The 13,286-nt window shown below is 47.7% G+C and overlaps 5 protein-coding genes across 5 annotated transcripts; 3 read left to right on the top strand and 2 right to left on the bottom strand.

Annotated features, from left to right (window-relative positions):
- Window positions 1–149: 149 nt before the first annotated feature.
- On the bottom strand, window positions 150–1,212 carry DSM5745_01161 (lactate/malate dehydrogenase family protein; the record flags this gene model as incomplete). The annotated part of the gene is made up of 3 exons (XM_026743177.1): window positions 150–587; window positions 650–879; window positions 942–1,212. The coding sequence occupies 3 exons, from the start codon at window positions 1,210–1,212 to the stop codon at window positions 150–152; spliced, it is 939 nt and encodes a 312-aa protein (XP_026609022.1).
- A 2,103-nt stretch (window positions 1,213–3,315) lies between these two features.
- On the top strand, window positions 3,316–4,114 carry DSM5745_01160 (chitin deacetylase; the record flags this gene model as incomplete). Its single annotated transcript, XM_026743176.1, has 3 exons — window positions 3,316–3,554; window positions 3,630–3,994; window positions 4,068–4,114. 3 exons carry the CDS (start codon window positions 3,316–3,318, stop codon window positions 4,112–4,114), a joined length of 651 nt encoding a protein of 216 aa, XP_026609021.1.
- A 289-nt stretch (window positions 4,115–4,403) lies between these two features.
- DSM5745_01159 (uncharacterized protein) lies at window positions 4,404–6,270 on the bottom strand (the record flags this gene model as incomplete). Its single annotated transcript, XM_026743175.1, has 2 exons — window positions 4,404–5,515; window positions 5,568–6,270. The coding sequence occupies 2 exons, from the start codon at window positions 6,268–6,270 to the stop codon at window positions 4,404–4,406; spliced, it is 1,815 nt and encodes a 604-aa protein (XP_026609020.1).
- A 1,010-nt stretch (window positions 6,271–7,280) lies between these two features.
- Window positions 7,281–8,666, top strand: DSM5745_01158 (uncharacterized protein; the record flags this gene model as incomplete). The annotated part of the gene is made up of 4 exons (XM_026743174.1): window positions 7,281–7,402; window positions 7,498–7,852; window positions 7,925–8,034; window positions 8,123–8,666. The coding sequence occupies 4 exons, from the start codon at window positions 7,281–7,283 to the stop codon at window positions 8,664–8,666; spliced, it is 1,131 nt and encodes a 376-aa protein (XP_026609019.1).
- A 694-nt stretch (window positions 8,667–9,360) lies between these two features.
- On the top strand, window positions 9,361–10,671 carry DSM5745_01157 (uncharacterized protein; the record flags this gene model as incomplete). The annotated part of the gene is made up of 4 exons (XM_026743173.1): window positions 9,361–9,598; window positions 9,676–9,819; window positions 9,909–10,295; window positions 10,376–10,671. 4 exons carry the CDS (start codon window positions 9,361–9,363, stop codon window positions 10,669–10,671), a joined length of 1,065 nt encoding a protein of 354 aa, XP_026609018.1.
- Window positions 10,672–13,286: the final 2,615 nt, after the last annotated feature.

Genomic DNA, 13,286 nt, shown 5'->3' with positions numbered 1-13,286 from the left:
ATCTGCATTCAATTATCCGCATCCAAATGATATCATGTTCGTAAATCATAATTACAAACTTTAAACCTCATATTTCCAAACAAAAAAGATAGACCTTACGATGCTTGTAAAGAACTTGAATAGATCATGGCAACTTGTAGACACCTCCCTTACTGATTCTCCCTGATACGCGCAAGCGTATCCCTCAACACCTCCGCCGAATCCGCTATCTTCGCCCTCTCATCAACCGCCAGTGGCAATGCAATGGTCGAGATAATCCCCCCTCGACCAAGAATCACAGGCAAGCTGAAAAAGCATCCGAACTCCGGCTGGAAGTGGCTAACCGGGCGGACCTCATGCTTGTCCAACAGGATGGACGAGCATAGACTGAGCACCACCGCTCCAATCCCGTACGGCGTTGCCCCCTTGACCCGGAAAATACTCTGGGACTTGTGTTTGCATTCATCAGCCAGCGCATTGCGGTTCAAGCTCTCGGCCGGAACGGCTTTGTCGATGGAGAACCCGTCGACTGTTGCGGTGGACCAGGCGGCCACTTGGCGCTCACCGTGCATACCCAGTACGTATAGATCTATCGAGCTCGGGGCAATCTACGTGGTCGTGTTAGGAACGCACTGTAAGCACAAGTGCAGCTGGGCAGCCCTATACTCACGCCGATTTTATCCGCCACCAGTCCGCGAAGTCGTACGGAGTCCAGAAAGGTGCCTGAGCCGATGACCTGGGAAGGCGGAAGCCCTGATAATTCCAGCGCCAGCGAGGAGAGCAGATCGACCGGGTTTGCGACGACGATGAGGATGGTACTCGGACTGAATGGCTTCATGCCCGTCACCGCGTTTCGAAGAATGCCGATATTCCGATACATATGCTGCATGCTGGTTTCGCCTGGCAAGAGACGATGTGTAAGTCAGGCCTCCTCAAAATCATAGAGACGATGGTCGTATTACCTGGTGAATATTTCGACCCCGCCGTGACGACCACGATATCACACTGCCCTGCTTCATCGTAGGTTGCAGATCGTACGCGGGTGCTGCTGTTGTGACTGTAAACGACATCAGATAGATCGCGGACCTGGCAGTCTCGAAGATCGGCCTTGACATCAACGAGAAGCAGCTCCGACGCCACGGAGCCGAGAATCAGAGCGTAGGCCACCGCACCGCCGACCTGGCCAACCCCGACAATTGCAATGCGCGAAACTGGGGCAGTGCGTGCAGACATTGCGATCAGCGACGGCGATTGCGATTTGGAATCTGTCCTCCGAGGGATGCGAGGCTTCTTGACTGCTTTAGGCGGCTGGCTGGTCATGGGTCGACTGGCCGATGGCTTACCATCATGATGTAGATGCCAAGGCAGATATTCCAGGGATCTTTGATTTGTACCACCCTTCTGCACTAACCATTCGAAAAGACACACGACAAGAGCTGCTATCGGCTCGGACTCCGAACGTCGCGTCGATCGAACATTCCAGGCCTCGTGTCCGCGTCGTTCATTTTCAGCCAAGAGTCTCGGCCGGAGGCAGACCAGTGGATGTGCTCCTAAGCAATGTGGAATCTTCAAAGATCCTATGGTTGTTCCTAGGCGATCGAATATGTTGGAGATGAAACGTTGGAGATTGTATCCAGCTACGCGACGGCGATGAAGCTATCCCCGTCGCGGATGACTAAGCTCCTAAGCGAGGTCTGCAGTGGGGCGAGCAGTATACTACTCCGTACGCTCCAACGAAATAACCGCGTCATGCTTTCTGCTCTTTGTTCTGCTGCAGGAGATGTTCGTTGGTCTGCTTGAAATGCAAGTGCTCAGAGCTGAGGGGCAGCGGCTGGGAGATCTTCGGTTCTGATTCGCCGCATGAGGGACATGGCTGACCTCCATGCGGGAGCTTCATGATTCGAACCTAAAGACGAGATGCTGATTGATCGTTGGAATGTCATTATCTGAAACCCAATCGATCCATGTGGTGCCCGCGCAGAGAAAGTTTCGGCCGAGCTCAATTTCGCCCTCCCACCCACCAATCACGAAGAAACGACTTTGCCAAAACAAGTGTCATAGCTGCTCGAAATAATTCAGTCAAAGCTCATCAAGCACGGCGGGATGGGCTCTGATTATAATCTCTTGATGGCGGTGGAGCGCGAGAATCGTCGTCGCTTATCCATGGATATCCTGCCCAGAAAGCATCCTGGACCAAACAACAGCGAAAGAATAACAAAATTGTTAGATAGTGACGAGAAGAGAGGGTGCCTTGGGTAAGTACTTCAAGAACTCTACCACAGTTATGAACCTAACTTTTTTAGCTTTGTGTCTGCCACGGAGCTATAAGCCTGCTAGCCAGCCAAGTATTCCTGGTACAGTTGCCCTTGCAAGGTTACTATCGACCATCGCACATTCGCTGGTGATTATCACACGTCTGCATTACTCGGCTTCGCTTCACAAAAGCCCGCGCACATAAAGCTATTCTCGGAGAGACTTGCCCTTGAAAAAGACAGTCCCAGCCACGCACCATGCTTGCGTGAGTCGGCCCCGCCTCCCTCTGTTGTCCTTTGTTTGTTTTGAGGGTGCTGGGCTGACAACAAGCAGGGAAGTTCAGGCCAGACTTGAATTTTCCAACCAGGCGCCAAAATTCGCAGCGCTACGGTCCCGTGATTTACCTATGCCTGCATTTCCATGCCGCACATTAGGGCAGTCTCTCTGAGGTGTAGACTTACCCACAGATATTCTTAGAATCCAGGAGGTTGGGCGAAGAGGCCCTGGCTGAGAACTTTGAAGCCAAGTGAGCGGCAGATAAGGATCTACGGGAAGCAGGAGCAGCTGCAGGACAGATTGAAAGATGATGTGTCGATTGTCAACGGGCCTATTTCGCGCGTCTGGCTCAGAATCTGCACTAATGAAGGCGAGAGACGATATATATCATGGCTGGTCCAATCGCTACTTCTCCGATCTTTGGCTCAGAATGTGCAATAATGAGGGCGAGACGCTACCGGTCATGGCTGGCCCAATCGCTACTTTTCCGATCCATCGCCAATGCTTCCACGGTTATCTGGGGTTGCTGATCGCGAGCTGCACATATCGCCAGTTCCACTGATGCGATGGCCGAGGACGCTTCTTCGAAGCTATAAGAACTGTACGAGCATCAAGCCAGCATGTCTTATCCACTCTTGCCATCCAGTCTCGGGAATTACCTCAACCTCCCACGCCGCTTCTCAAATCCTCCAATTCACCGTTTGTTCTTGTCTCAGCATCATGATGATCCCTTGTCTGCCGAGCGTAGCGGTTGTTCTATCCCTTCTCGTTGCCTTCTTCATACCTAATGCCGAAGCCCTACCTACCATGAACTCGCGAGAACGCCAGACGGTCCCTATCGGCACCTATATTCAATCCTGCCATGTCCCTGGCGAGGTAGCTCTGACGTTCGATGATGGACCCGACATGTACACGGACGAACTCCTCGACCTCCTTTCCTTATATAACGCAAAAGCGACCTTCTTCGTGAACGGCCTCAAGCTTTATGGCTATGAATCGGTCATCCAGCGCATCGTCAGAGAAGGCCACCAGCTCGCCTCACACACGTAAGCGCCCGTTCCCCTGCATCCATTCAACTCCAAAGTCTTTTGCATAGCTCACTAATCACATTTGTCTTACAGGTACAGTCACGCCGACCTGACAACCCTCGGCGATGATCAGATCACCGAGCAAATGACCTCCCTCGAGACGGCTCTACAAGCGTCCACCGGAGTCATCCCGGTGTACATGCGACCGCCGTACCTCGCGGTGAACGACCATGTCCTCAGCGTGATGGCGGATCTCGGATACCATGTTATCGGCGCCAGTGTCGATACCAAGGACTACGAGAACGACCATCCGGACCTGATCGGGCACAGTGTGGAGAAGTTTACGACCCAGCTTGACCAAGGGGGAACGATTGTCTTGGCCCATGACATCCGTGAGCAGACCGTGCGGACGCTGGTTCGCATCATGCTGGACAAACTTGCTGATAGGGGGAAACGACGTGAGTTCTTTTCCTCCTTACCATCTAACTGGTTAATGAGCTTTCTGGGCGGATACGCTGACGACGTGAACAGCAACAACTGTTGGTGCGTGCCTTGGGGACTCGTCCTACTATCGTTAGACTGGCATCCTGGACTCTAATTCTTCGTCGCCGATTGTTAGCATCATTGTTATTGTTGTTGTTATTGTCAGAGCGTACCACTGTTCGTTGAGAAAGCGCGTTGCCTACATTGCCTCTCGCAGATTTATATATATTAATATAGTAACAGGGGCTAGAGAGGGTCATATAGGCTTTACTAAGCATGTGTGCACCTCTAGGCCTGGTTATGTGAATAGGACACAGATCTTCATATTGTCTTGATGATTAATTTAAGAGTCTACAAGTCTAGCATCAATCCAAACAACTCCACTTAAAAGCGCAACGCCCGGATAACAGACTGGAACCACGTCGTGACACTCTTGCAGAAATCCCCTCGAACCACCTTCAAGACTCCAGGGTCCAGAAGGTCATGCTCAACATCTTCAGGCGGGCAGTCGCAAGTCGACCCGGAGCGCTCTTCTCCCGGCGAATCGGGCATCTCAACGTCAACAGAGTGCATCTCCGCTGGGGTCGAAGCGGCAGCCTCAGTCTCTGCCTGCGTGTCAGCCCGAGATAGCTGAGCGGGAGCTTCTGGTGACGGGAGGATGTCGACGGGAGTGGGATTCGGCTCAAGTTCAGGCCCAGCAGGGGCAGGCCCCGGGCTATCTGGGGCAGGGTTGGATGGGTAAGAGAACCAAGGATGCCGGAGGACCTCATCGACAGGCGGCCTCTTCTCGGGCTCCAGATCCATCATCGTGAAGATCAGGTCTTCGAAGAGCTCCCTCTCCTCGGCGACCAGAGGCCCATGCCAGCTGGATCCGTCCGGCAGCGAAAGCAAGTGTCCGACGGGTCGCGAGATTTCGTTCTGCAGGGTCCCCCGTCGCACGACGTCGCAGTCCTGATTCATCGGCTCTTCAGGATCACGGGGGTCAACGTCCCTGCCCCTGTATTCCTTGATCGCGAAGGTCGCCGCCTCCGCCCACCCGGCCTCAACCCACCACGGCTCCGGCAGTTTGCCGAAATAGTGGACCAGCGCACAGAGGTACGGGGAGACATCGGCTTCCGGGCAAAGGAACAGTTTCCGCCCGAGCCGGATCTCGAACATCGTTAAGGCCAGGGCCCAGATGTCGCTTGACGGCCCGAATGCACCCCACAGGGCCAGTTCGGGCGGGGCATAGTCGAATGGGATGCCGTTGTGCTCGGGGGGGTCGGAGACGTTGAAGGACTCGCCGAAGTCGATGACGCAGATCTGGTCGGTGAATAGGCGCTTCGTGATCCAGAGCGCTGGGCGCAGGATGTACCGGGGCGGATTTGCTTCTGGGTTGGCGTTGTCGAGCTTGACGACTGTTGGGCCGGACGGCTGGTCTAGGACGCCGGCGAGCTCTTCCTCTGAAAGGCCGTCTAGTCCGTCAACGCGGAGGAGGATGTTACTCGGGCGGAAATCTATCATCATTAGCAATCTGGCAGATCCTCTGACTGACTGAACTGAACTTACCTCCGTGACAGAGTCCATTGCGATGAAGCACAGCCATGGCCTCAGCAGCCTGGCGAGCCAGACCGCGCAGGAAAGCGTGCGGGCTCTCGACCGTCGCCGCGATATCCCACAGGGTGGGCCCGGCAACCGGATACACAATGCAATCGTGGAACCCATTGGGCCCCTCCAGCTCGAAATAATCATACGGAAGCAGGCAATACTTTTTGATGTCCGGGTCAAGCTTGGCGAGCTGATGAAGACGGCTGGCGTTATCCATCTCTCGGTTATACTCGCCGGACAGGTGTGCTTGGACGATTTTGATGGCCACATAGACCGTCGGCTCTTTACCGAGCAGACGGCATAACCAGGTATTGGCGAAGCCCCCGGTGCCTAGCTTGTTGATGACACGGTACTGCTCGTACGGACCGATTCTATCTCCCAGGTGAACTGGGTGGTGTCCACCTGGGAAATAGTCCCACGGCCCTTCGCAGCCGTCAAGCGTGTCGTCCACGCCGAGGCCCTCATGGACGGTGCCGAAGGTGAACGGCTGGGGAGGACGCTCGGCTTGGATATGGTTGGAGCCAAGATTTTGCTCGTCATGGCCAGAGACGTCGCTTGAGGCCTGCTCTGGAGGAACAAGCTCTGGCGTTTCGTGGTTTGATTCGTTCGGGGACACTGGGGCATTTGGAGCCGCGCAAGGCTCAGTTTGATCTTGAGACGACATGCTGACTCGAATTTTGGAGAGTTACAGTTGAAATAGGGTTAAAGTGAGATGAGACACGGGTGATTATATGCAAGACATGTTGCTCGTGGATGGCCAATGTATATTCTTTGTTGCGATGAGTGCAACAGAACCAGCGAGCAAACCAGCCATGCTTGCTTCTAAAGACAAAGACATGTTTTGTCATAGAAAGGGCTCCCGAAATAGCTCTTTGTCAAGTGGTGACAGTAGATAACAATGAGCCATTCAAGGAGCAGCTCCGAGAATATCTTGTTGACAGATTCGGACAAGGGAAAGCTTTAGACAAACCAAAACCCTTCTTTGGCATCGCTGACCTGATACAATCCTGTAACCTTCAACCTAAGGAAGTGGCACAAAGGATAGAACGGTTCTATCTGGTAGTGATAATGCACTCTCATTGGCTTGCATATTTCTAGCAAGTCTAGTAGGTTGTGTGTCTATGTAGGTAAGGAATGAAATACCGCTGTCCTTGCAAGTGATCGAGTTTTGCCCACACTTACAATACTGGCATGGCAGTAGAGGCTCGCATCTGCTACCGTACAGCGGTTCAAGAAGGCTGAATTATTAGCAAGGTAATCATGGCAGCGATGGCGGCGCTGTCACCATATCCAAGTAGACTTCATGTCTATGCTAGATGATACTCGAGGCGCCGCGTATATGAGACTTCTTTGAAAGAACTCGTAGAGTCATGTTTCATGCCACAAGGCCGTGGGGTGTATAGTTTCAACCTAGTACATACATTAAACATCGTCTTTACTCCTGCCTTCACAACAAAAGAACGCAGAGCCTGATGACCAGATATAGGGCATACTGATGAAACAATCATTGTTCCTTACCTACAGTCTGCTAGGCGAGACCAGGAAACAAAGAACATGTACTGGTATATAGAGAGAGAAAAAAGCTGGCGCGATGGGAGTACTCTAGAATGTATCTTCCCTCAACATCTATACTATTTGATTACGCTATACTACTTACCATCACTTGTTCCAATCATGCCCGGACTATCCCCAATCGTCGAGAGAGCACAGGCCCTAGCAATAGCCAAAACTAGGGCTCAGGCTGGGTGCGCATCTGTCACCACAAGAAACAAGGCAGGATCTCCGGTGAAGTGGAAGTATGACACACCCCCCCTCCCCGTACCCATCGCCTGCAAACTACCATAAGTATAGAAGAAACTAGGGTAGACGACTGACGCATCCACAATCACAGAGCTCCCGGCCCCCTCGCGACAGCCTCCAGGGCAGACCGCTATGTCCCTCCACACTCCAGAGAAGGCTACGTCCCATCGCTTTCCACATCCGAACGTTTCTCACAGTCGAACTCTAGGTCGGCCTATGTGCCTCCGCGCTCCAGACAGCCAAATGCCTCGTCGGGCCGGCACCCGATCAAGACGAACTTCGACTTTGGCTCTTGGGCTGGTACAGATGTGGCCTCCAAGCCGAAAGAGGCCTCCGCCCCAGAGGAGCGCTGCAAGATGTCGTACAATAGCTACGTGGATGCTGTAAATCGGCTGAAGGCCAGGCTGCCCGAGAACTATAAGGAGGGGTCGATCGAACACCCCAAGGTTAGCGCACTCACTCTCCCACCCTTACTGTTTTGCCTAGGAGCCCGAACTTACACAAGCGTCCACACATAGGTCCACTGGCTGCACAAGTCCGAGACAGCCGATGAGGCCCGCCGAGCAGACATCGAGAGCATCTGCTACGACGTGTGCATCAAGACGGGCGTGAGCAATCTGTGGATCCGGTAAGCCTGACCCCCTTCCCAACAACCCAACCCTAACTCGGAAAGAAACCCTACCCTAGCTAACTGCTAACCACCCAACCCAACCCAGCTGCACCGACCACAACGAAACCCGCGCGATCACGCGGACCAGAACAGGGATCGAGAAGCGCATGGTCCCCGACGACCCGCACATCACCGCACACATGGGCAACTCGCTGCACTACGAATACGACGCCCACATCTACGTTGCGTACGAGGCCAACGGGTCGCGGCGGCTTGCGCGCCCCGAAGAGCGCACGACCCTTAACCCTGACGGATCGAAAGAGGCGATTAGCATCCTTGACCGCAGGGAGCTCCGTGCGCTTGCTTATCGGTGGGGGACGCTGGTTGATCCGGCGGGGGGGAGCGGCTCTGGGTCTTGGAGAACGCAGACGGACGCGGTTGTTGTTGCGGATGCTGCGGCGGGGATTGGGTTTGAGGATGTTGCTGCTGATGCTGGGAAGGGGGCTGGGGTTGGTGATGTTGCTGCTGATGCTGGAAAGGGGGCTGAGGTTGGGGCTGTTGCTGCTGATGCTGAAAAGGGGGTGAAGCTTGGTGCTCCAGCTGTTGGTGCTGCTGTCTCTAGCAACGTGTCTGGGATTTCCGTTCGTTGATATTTGTCTTTATGTTGGGCTGGGTCTAAGACCATTGTGATCTGGTGCTATGTTTGGTTAATAGGGACTTGTTTGTATATAATTAACTGTAGGATATTGCTTTCTCTCGGCGGGTCTGAGAGAACCGAATTTAATGTGTTTTGCTGCCTCCATGATGATGTACATCCTGTAGTATACAGATGAGCCATGCGTTGTACCATATGACTCCGCCTATGCTTGCCCTAGCTTAGAAGCAACCAGCGTCATTTATGGGCAAGCGCAATGCAGCGGGTCCACTTGATGACATGTGGGTTGCAGGTTGATGACATGTGGGTCAAGAGGCAATCCATCCATAGTAATTGGCTGATCTCAACTCCAGGTTTGCGGAGACCATGCAGGTGTATGATGATTGATGACACTTCCAAATATTTAGAAACTATGAACGAGGCAACCGTGGTCAACTCTTTAAAATCATGAAAGCAATTTACGCAATGCGGGACCTGTTGACTGGTATAAGAATTGGCATGCCGCTGATGATCTGGCGTTTGGCTTCACACCTTCCCAGTCAGTTTCCCAGGGTCATCGCAGGTTCACTCTTCAATTCGCAGGAAGCCACATCTTGGATGTATGCACCCCGCCCCGGCATACGACGATTCGCAAGACATGAGATTATGTTCCTGCTAACCATTCATCCAGATCCGTCAACTCCACCAAAATGGTCAAGACACTCCAGTTTGCCGACCAGCAGGTCCCCGTCCCCGGGTTTGGCGCGATGGGCCTGAATTCTGCCATGGGGACGGACTTCGACTATGAGCAGTCTGAGCCGATTCTCTTGAAAGCCATGGAGCTTGGATGCACGTTCTGGGATACCGCGGTCGCCTACAAGCAGGGCGAGAACGAAAAGATTCTTGGCGAATTCGTCAAGAAGCATAATGTCCGCGACAAGGTTTTCGGTGAGATATCTTTGTTGACTTGTCCATTGCTGTCTCGGTTCTCGGGGCTTACCGATGCGCGCGCCGTCTTCGTGCAGTTGCCTCCAAGTGTGGATTCGATGTCTTTGGCCCAGAACGCAAGGTCACCAACTCGGCTGCTCACATCAAGGAATACATCAAAGGGACGATTGACAGGCTTGGTTTTGCCCCTGATCTTTACTACCTGCATCGTATCGATCCGAGTACGTATATGATGAAATCCTGAGGGAGATCAGAAACCTTGGTGGAATCAGTCAGGACCCGTCTCTAACTCTAGTAACCATTTGAATAGACACACCTCTGGAAGAGTCGATCGGCACTCTGGATGCGCTCCGCCGCACGGGAAAAACCAAGTATATTGGTCTATCCGAATGCTCTGCTGCGACCTTGCGCAAGGCCCATGCCAGTTCGTCTCCCTCCAATCGTACATCTACCAATCACATAAGAAACGAGCCTGCTAATCAATTATACCCTACCTTTCTAGTCGCCAAAATCGACGCTGTGCAAGCCGAGTACTCTGCGTTTGAGACCCTGCATGAGACAACCGGGCTGATCGAAACAGCAAAGGAACTAGGCGTGGCTTTTGTAGCTTTCAGCCCGTTAGGCCACGGCTGGCTGGTCGATGACTTCCAGTTCAAGTCGCCTGATGACTTTGCGCCTACTGACTTTCGACGCACCGGTATGCCCAACCTGCCCTGGAACCCACTCAAACTTCTGTTCTGTTCGTGTGCTAAGTCCCTATCCCTTCGGGTTCGACAGTCCCCAAATTCCAAGGCGAGAACTTCTACAAGAACAAAGCCATCGTTGACGAGATCAAGAAGCTCGCAACGAGAAAGGGATGCTCGGTTGCGCAGATCGCTCTCGCGTGGGTTGCTGCGCAGGGGTTGATTACCATTCCAGGAACAACAAAGGCCTCGCGGCTCGAGGAGAACTGGGCGTCTCGGGACATTGTGCTGACGGAGGAAGAGCTGAAGGAGATGCGGAAGATCGTGGATGAGGCGAAGCCGACTGGGGATAGGTTCGCTCCGATCTTCCAGTCGATGGTCGGGCATTGAAGGTCTCATGTAGTATGTGATAAGCCCGTCCGTCAGTGCACATTGTCGTCTGGTAGTTTGTCAGTTGTCTTCGGGTGAAGTGGGTTGGCTACCCTACACCCAACTCGGTGGCGATCCCACAGGGTATATGGATTATTAACCAGCTGCTGTATCACCAGATATGATTGCTTCTTTATACTGTTGTAAATACTCGCAGCTTTGACTGTGCCTTGTGTTTGTCTCCTCTATAGATTTTACAGGAATTCATGCAGAAAATATAATAAATGGCTGTGAAGGGCAGAGGTTTTTATAAAGTAAAAGATGATGCTCTTCCTAGGATCTTAATAATTAAGGTAGCTAAGTATAAAGGTTATCTACTGCCTAGCTTACATAATACAGCAAAAAACTATTATTATTAATAGTATTAGGGAACAAAGAAGTCTACGTTCTTATAAATTATAAAAGTAAAAAAAACAGGTAAAGCGTGAAGTCTTTATAAACTATAAAAGTAGGAAAAATAGGTAAAGTATAAAAATAAATAAGTAAAGTATAAAAATAGGTTTTACTATAAACTCTTGTTTTATGTATAAATTTACTTAGCGTGCTTAAAGTTATAATTAGCTATAAAATTTTTATAATTTATATTATTAGTTTATACCTACTTATTATAGTTAGTAAAATAATTAAAATAGCGTATAAGGTACTTAATATAAAAAGTTTATAAATAACTATATTTATAAATATAATGTAAGACCAACAAGTCTCGAAGATCTCTACTAACAATAAAGATATTAACAAAGGAATTTAATTAATAAAAATGGAGTATTTTAAACCCTATTAAATAATATTAAAAAAGTTACTTAAAGATTTAGAAAAAAGGCTGGCCTTAAGGCCACCTTTATAAACCTTTAAGTTATACTTAAGCTATTTTTAATTAAAAAATAAATATAAGTTTAAATACTTTACGCACGGGTCCTTACTCTAGCTTATACTTAAGGCCTACCCTAGTCTTGCCTAATTAATAGCTAAAACCCTAAATATTAATAACCTAGTTAAGTTATATAACCTAATATAATAATAAGGTATATTAAGCCTTGGTAGCCTAAGGTTAAAACTTAGGTTACCTAAGGTATTAACTCCGGACTAATAGTAAATTAGCTTTAGTAATATTAAATAAAAAAATATTAGCCTTAATAATTTTTTTTTTTTTTAATTAAAGGGTTGTCCACAACCCGCTGCTAAATTAAAAAAAAATAATAATAAAATACTATTATTATTATTAATATTAATACTAAACATAGCTTTATTATTGCTATTTTTAACTTTATTAAAGTATTATTTAATATATTAAATTTAGTGTCTTATTCTTATTATTTATAGTGCTTTAAATAAAATATAATATTTATTTATAATTAAAAGGGGAAAGGCGGCGCTTTAATAATACCTAGTATAAAAGTATAAATTATAGCATAATTTATAGTTTTATAAACTTTTAAACTTATTAAACTTTTTATTAAATAAAAAGTTACCCTTTTTTTATTATAGCTAAAAAAAAGCCCTTTTAGGCGCTGCCCTGGCTTTTTAGTAAATAAAAAAAAAGCGCCTGGCTATAACTATAATAATTTAAAATACCCCTATCTTCGCCTTTTACACTCCCATTATGGTATAATTATAGAATTTTTTTAGTATAATATTTTTATTAACTTTAAAAGCCCTTAATATTTTTAATCTTTTTTTTATACTAGTCCCCTGTTAGTTTTAAAAACTTTAATTTTAATTAATTTTTAGGCGGTAATAACTAGTATAACTTATATTTAATAGGCACCTTTAAAATATATAGTAAGATTATAGGTAATAATTTAGTAAGTTTTTTTTACTTTAATAACTACTAATTAATGGCGCTCCGCCAGCGCTTTACTAAATATACTAACTTTTAATTTTATAATAGCTACTTTATTATTTAACTATAGCCCTTATATTTTTTAGCTTATTTTTTTTTATTTTACCTGGCGCTATACTAGCCTTTATTTTTATTAATATTTTTATTACGGGTTTTATATTACCACCCCCTTAGGCTCCTTTTTTTTTAGCCTCTAGCCTTTTTTTTTTTATAAGTATATTTTATTTTTAATTAATCTGCTGGTAAAATAGCTTTAGTATAAATATTAGTTAATAAAAAATAAGTTTACTTATAGTGTGCAAAGTGTGTTTAAGCATGTAAAAATAATAAATTAATTAATAATTTTAATAATTATATTTATTTAGCCCCCGGGCGTAACTACTTTTATTATATTTATAATAAGGGCACTTGTCTCCCCCTGCTATTTTATATAAAAAAAAATATTATTTTTTTATAATAAATAAACCCCGGTAACCATAATAAATATATTTATTATTAAAATATGTTTAATTATTAGGTTAAACTAGTAATAAAGGCTTATAATAAGAAAATAAGCCCTAAGGTTTGTGTAATAAAGGTATTAGCTTTAATTATATAAAAGCTTATTTAATTTTTTTAGCTTGCTATTAAATAGCTCCTAGCCTATTTTAATAATAGCTAGAATAGCTACTAGTCTATAAATATTTTTTTATTAAAAAATAAGCCTATCACGCCTTTTTTTTTAAAAAATACTAGG

The sequence above is a fragment of the Aspergillus mulundensis genome (genome assembly GCF_003369625.1).
Source record: "Aspergillus mulundensis strain DSM 5745 chromosome Unknown scaffold_0, whole genome shotgun sequence".
NCBI lineage: Eukaryota > Fungi > Ascomycota > Eurotiomycetes > Eurotiales > Aspergillaceae > Aspergillus > Aspergillus mulundensis.
This window is presented reverse-complemented; position numbering and strand designations above follow the sequence as displayed.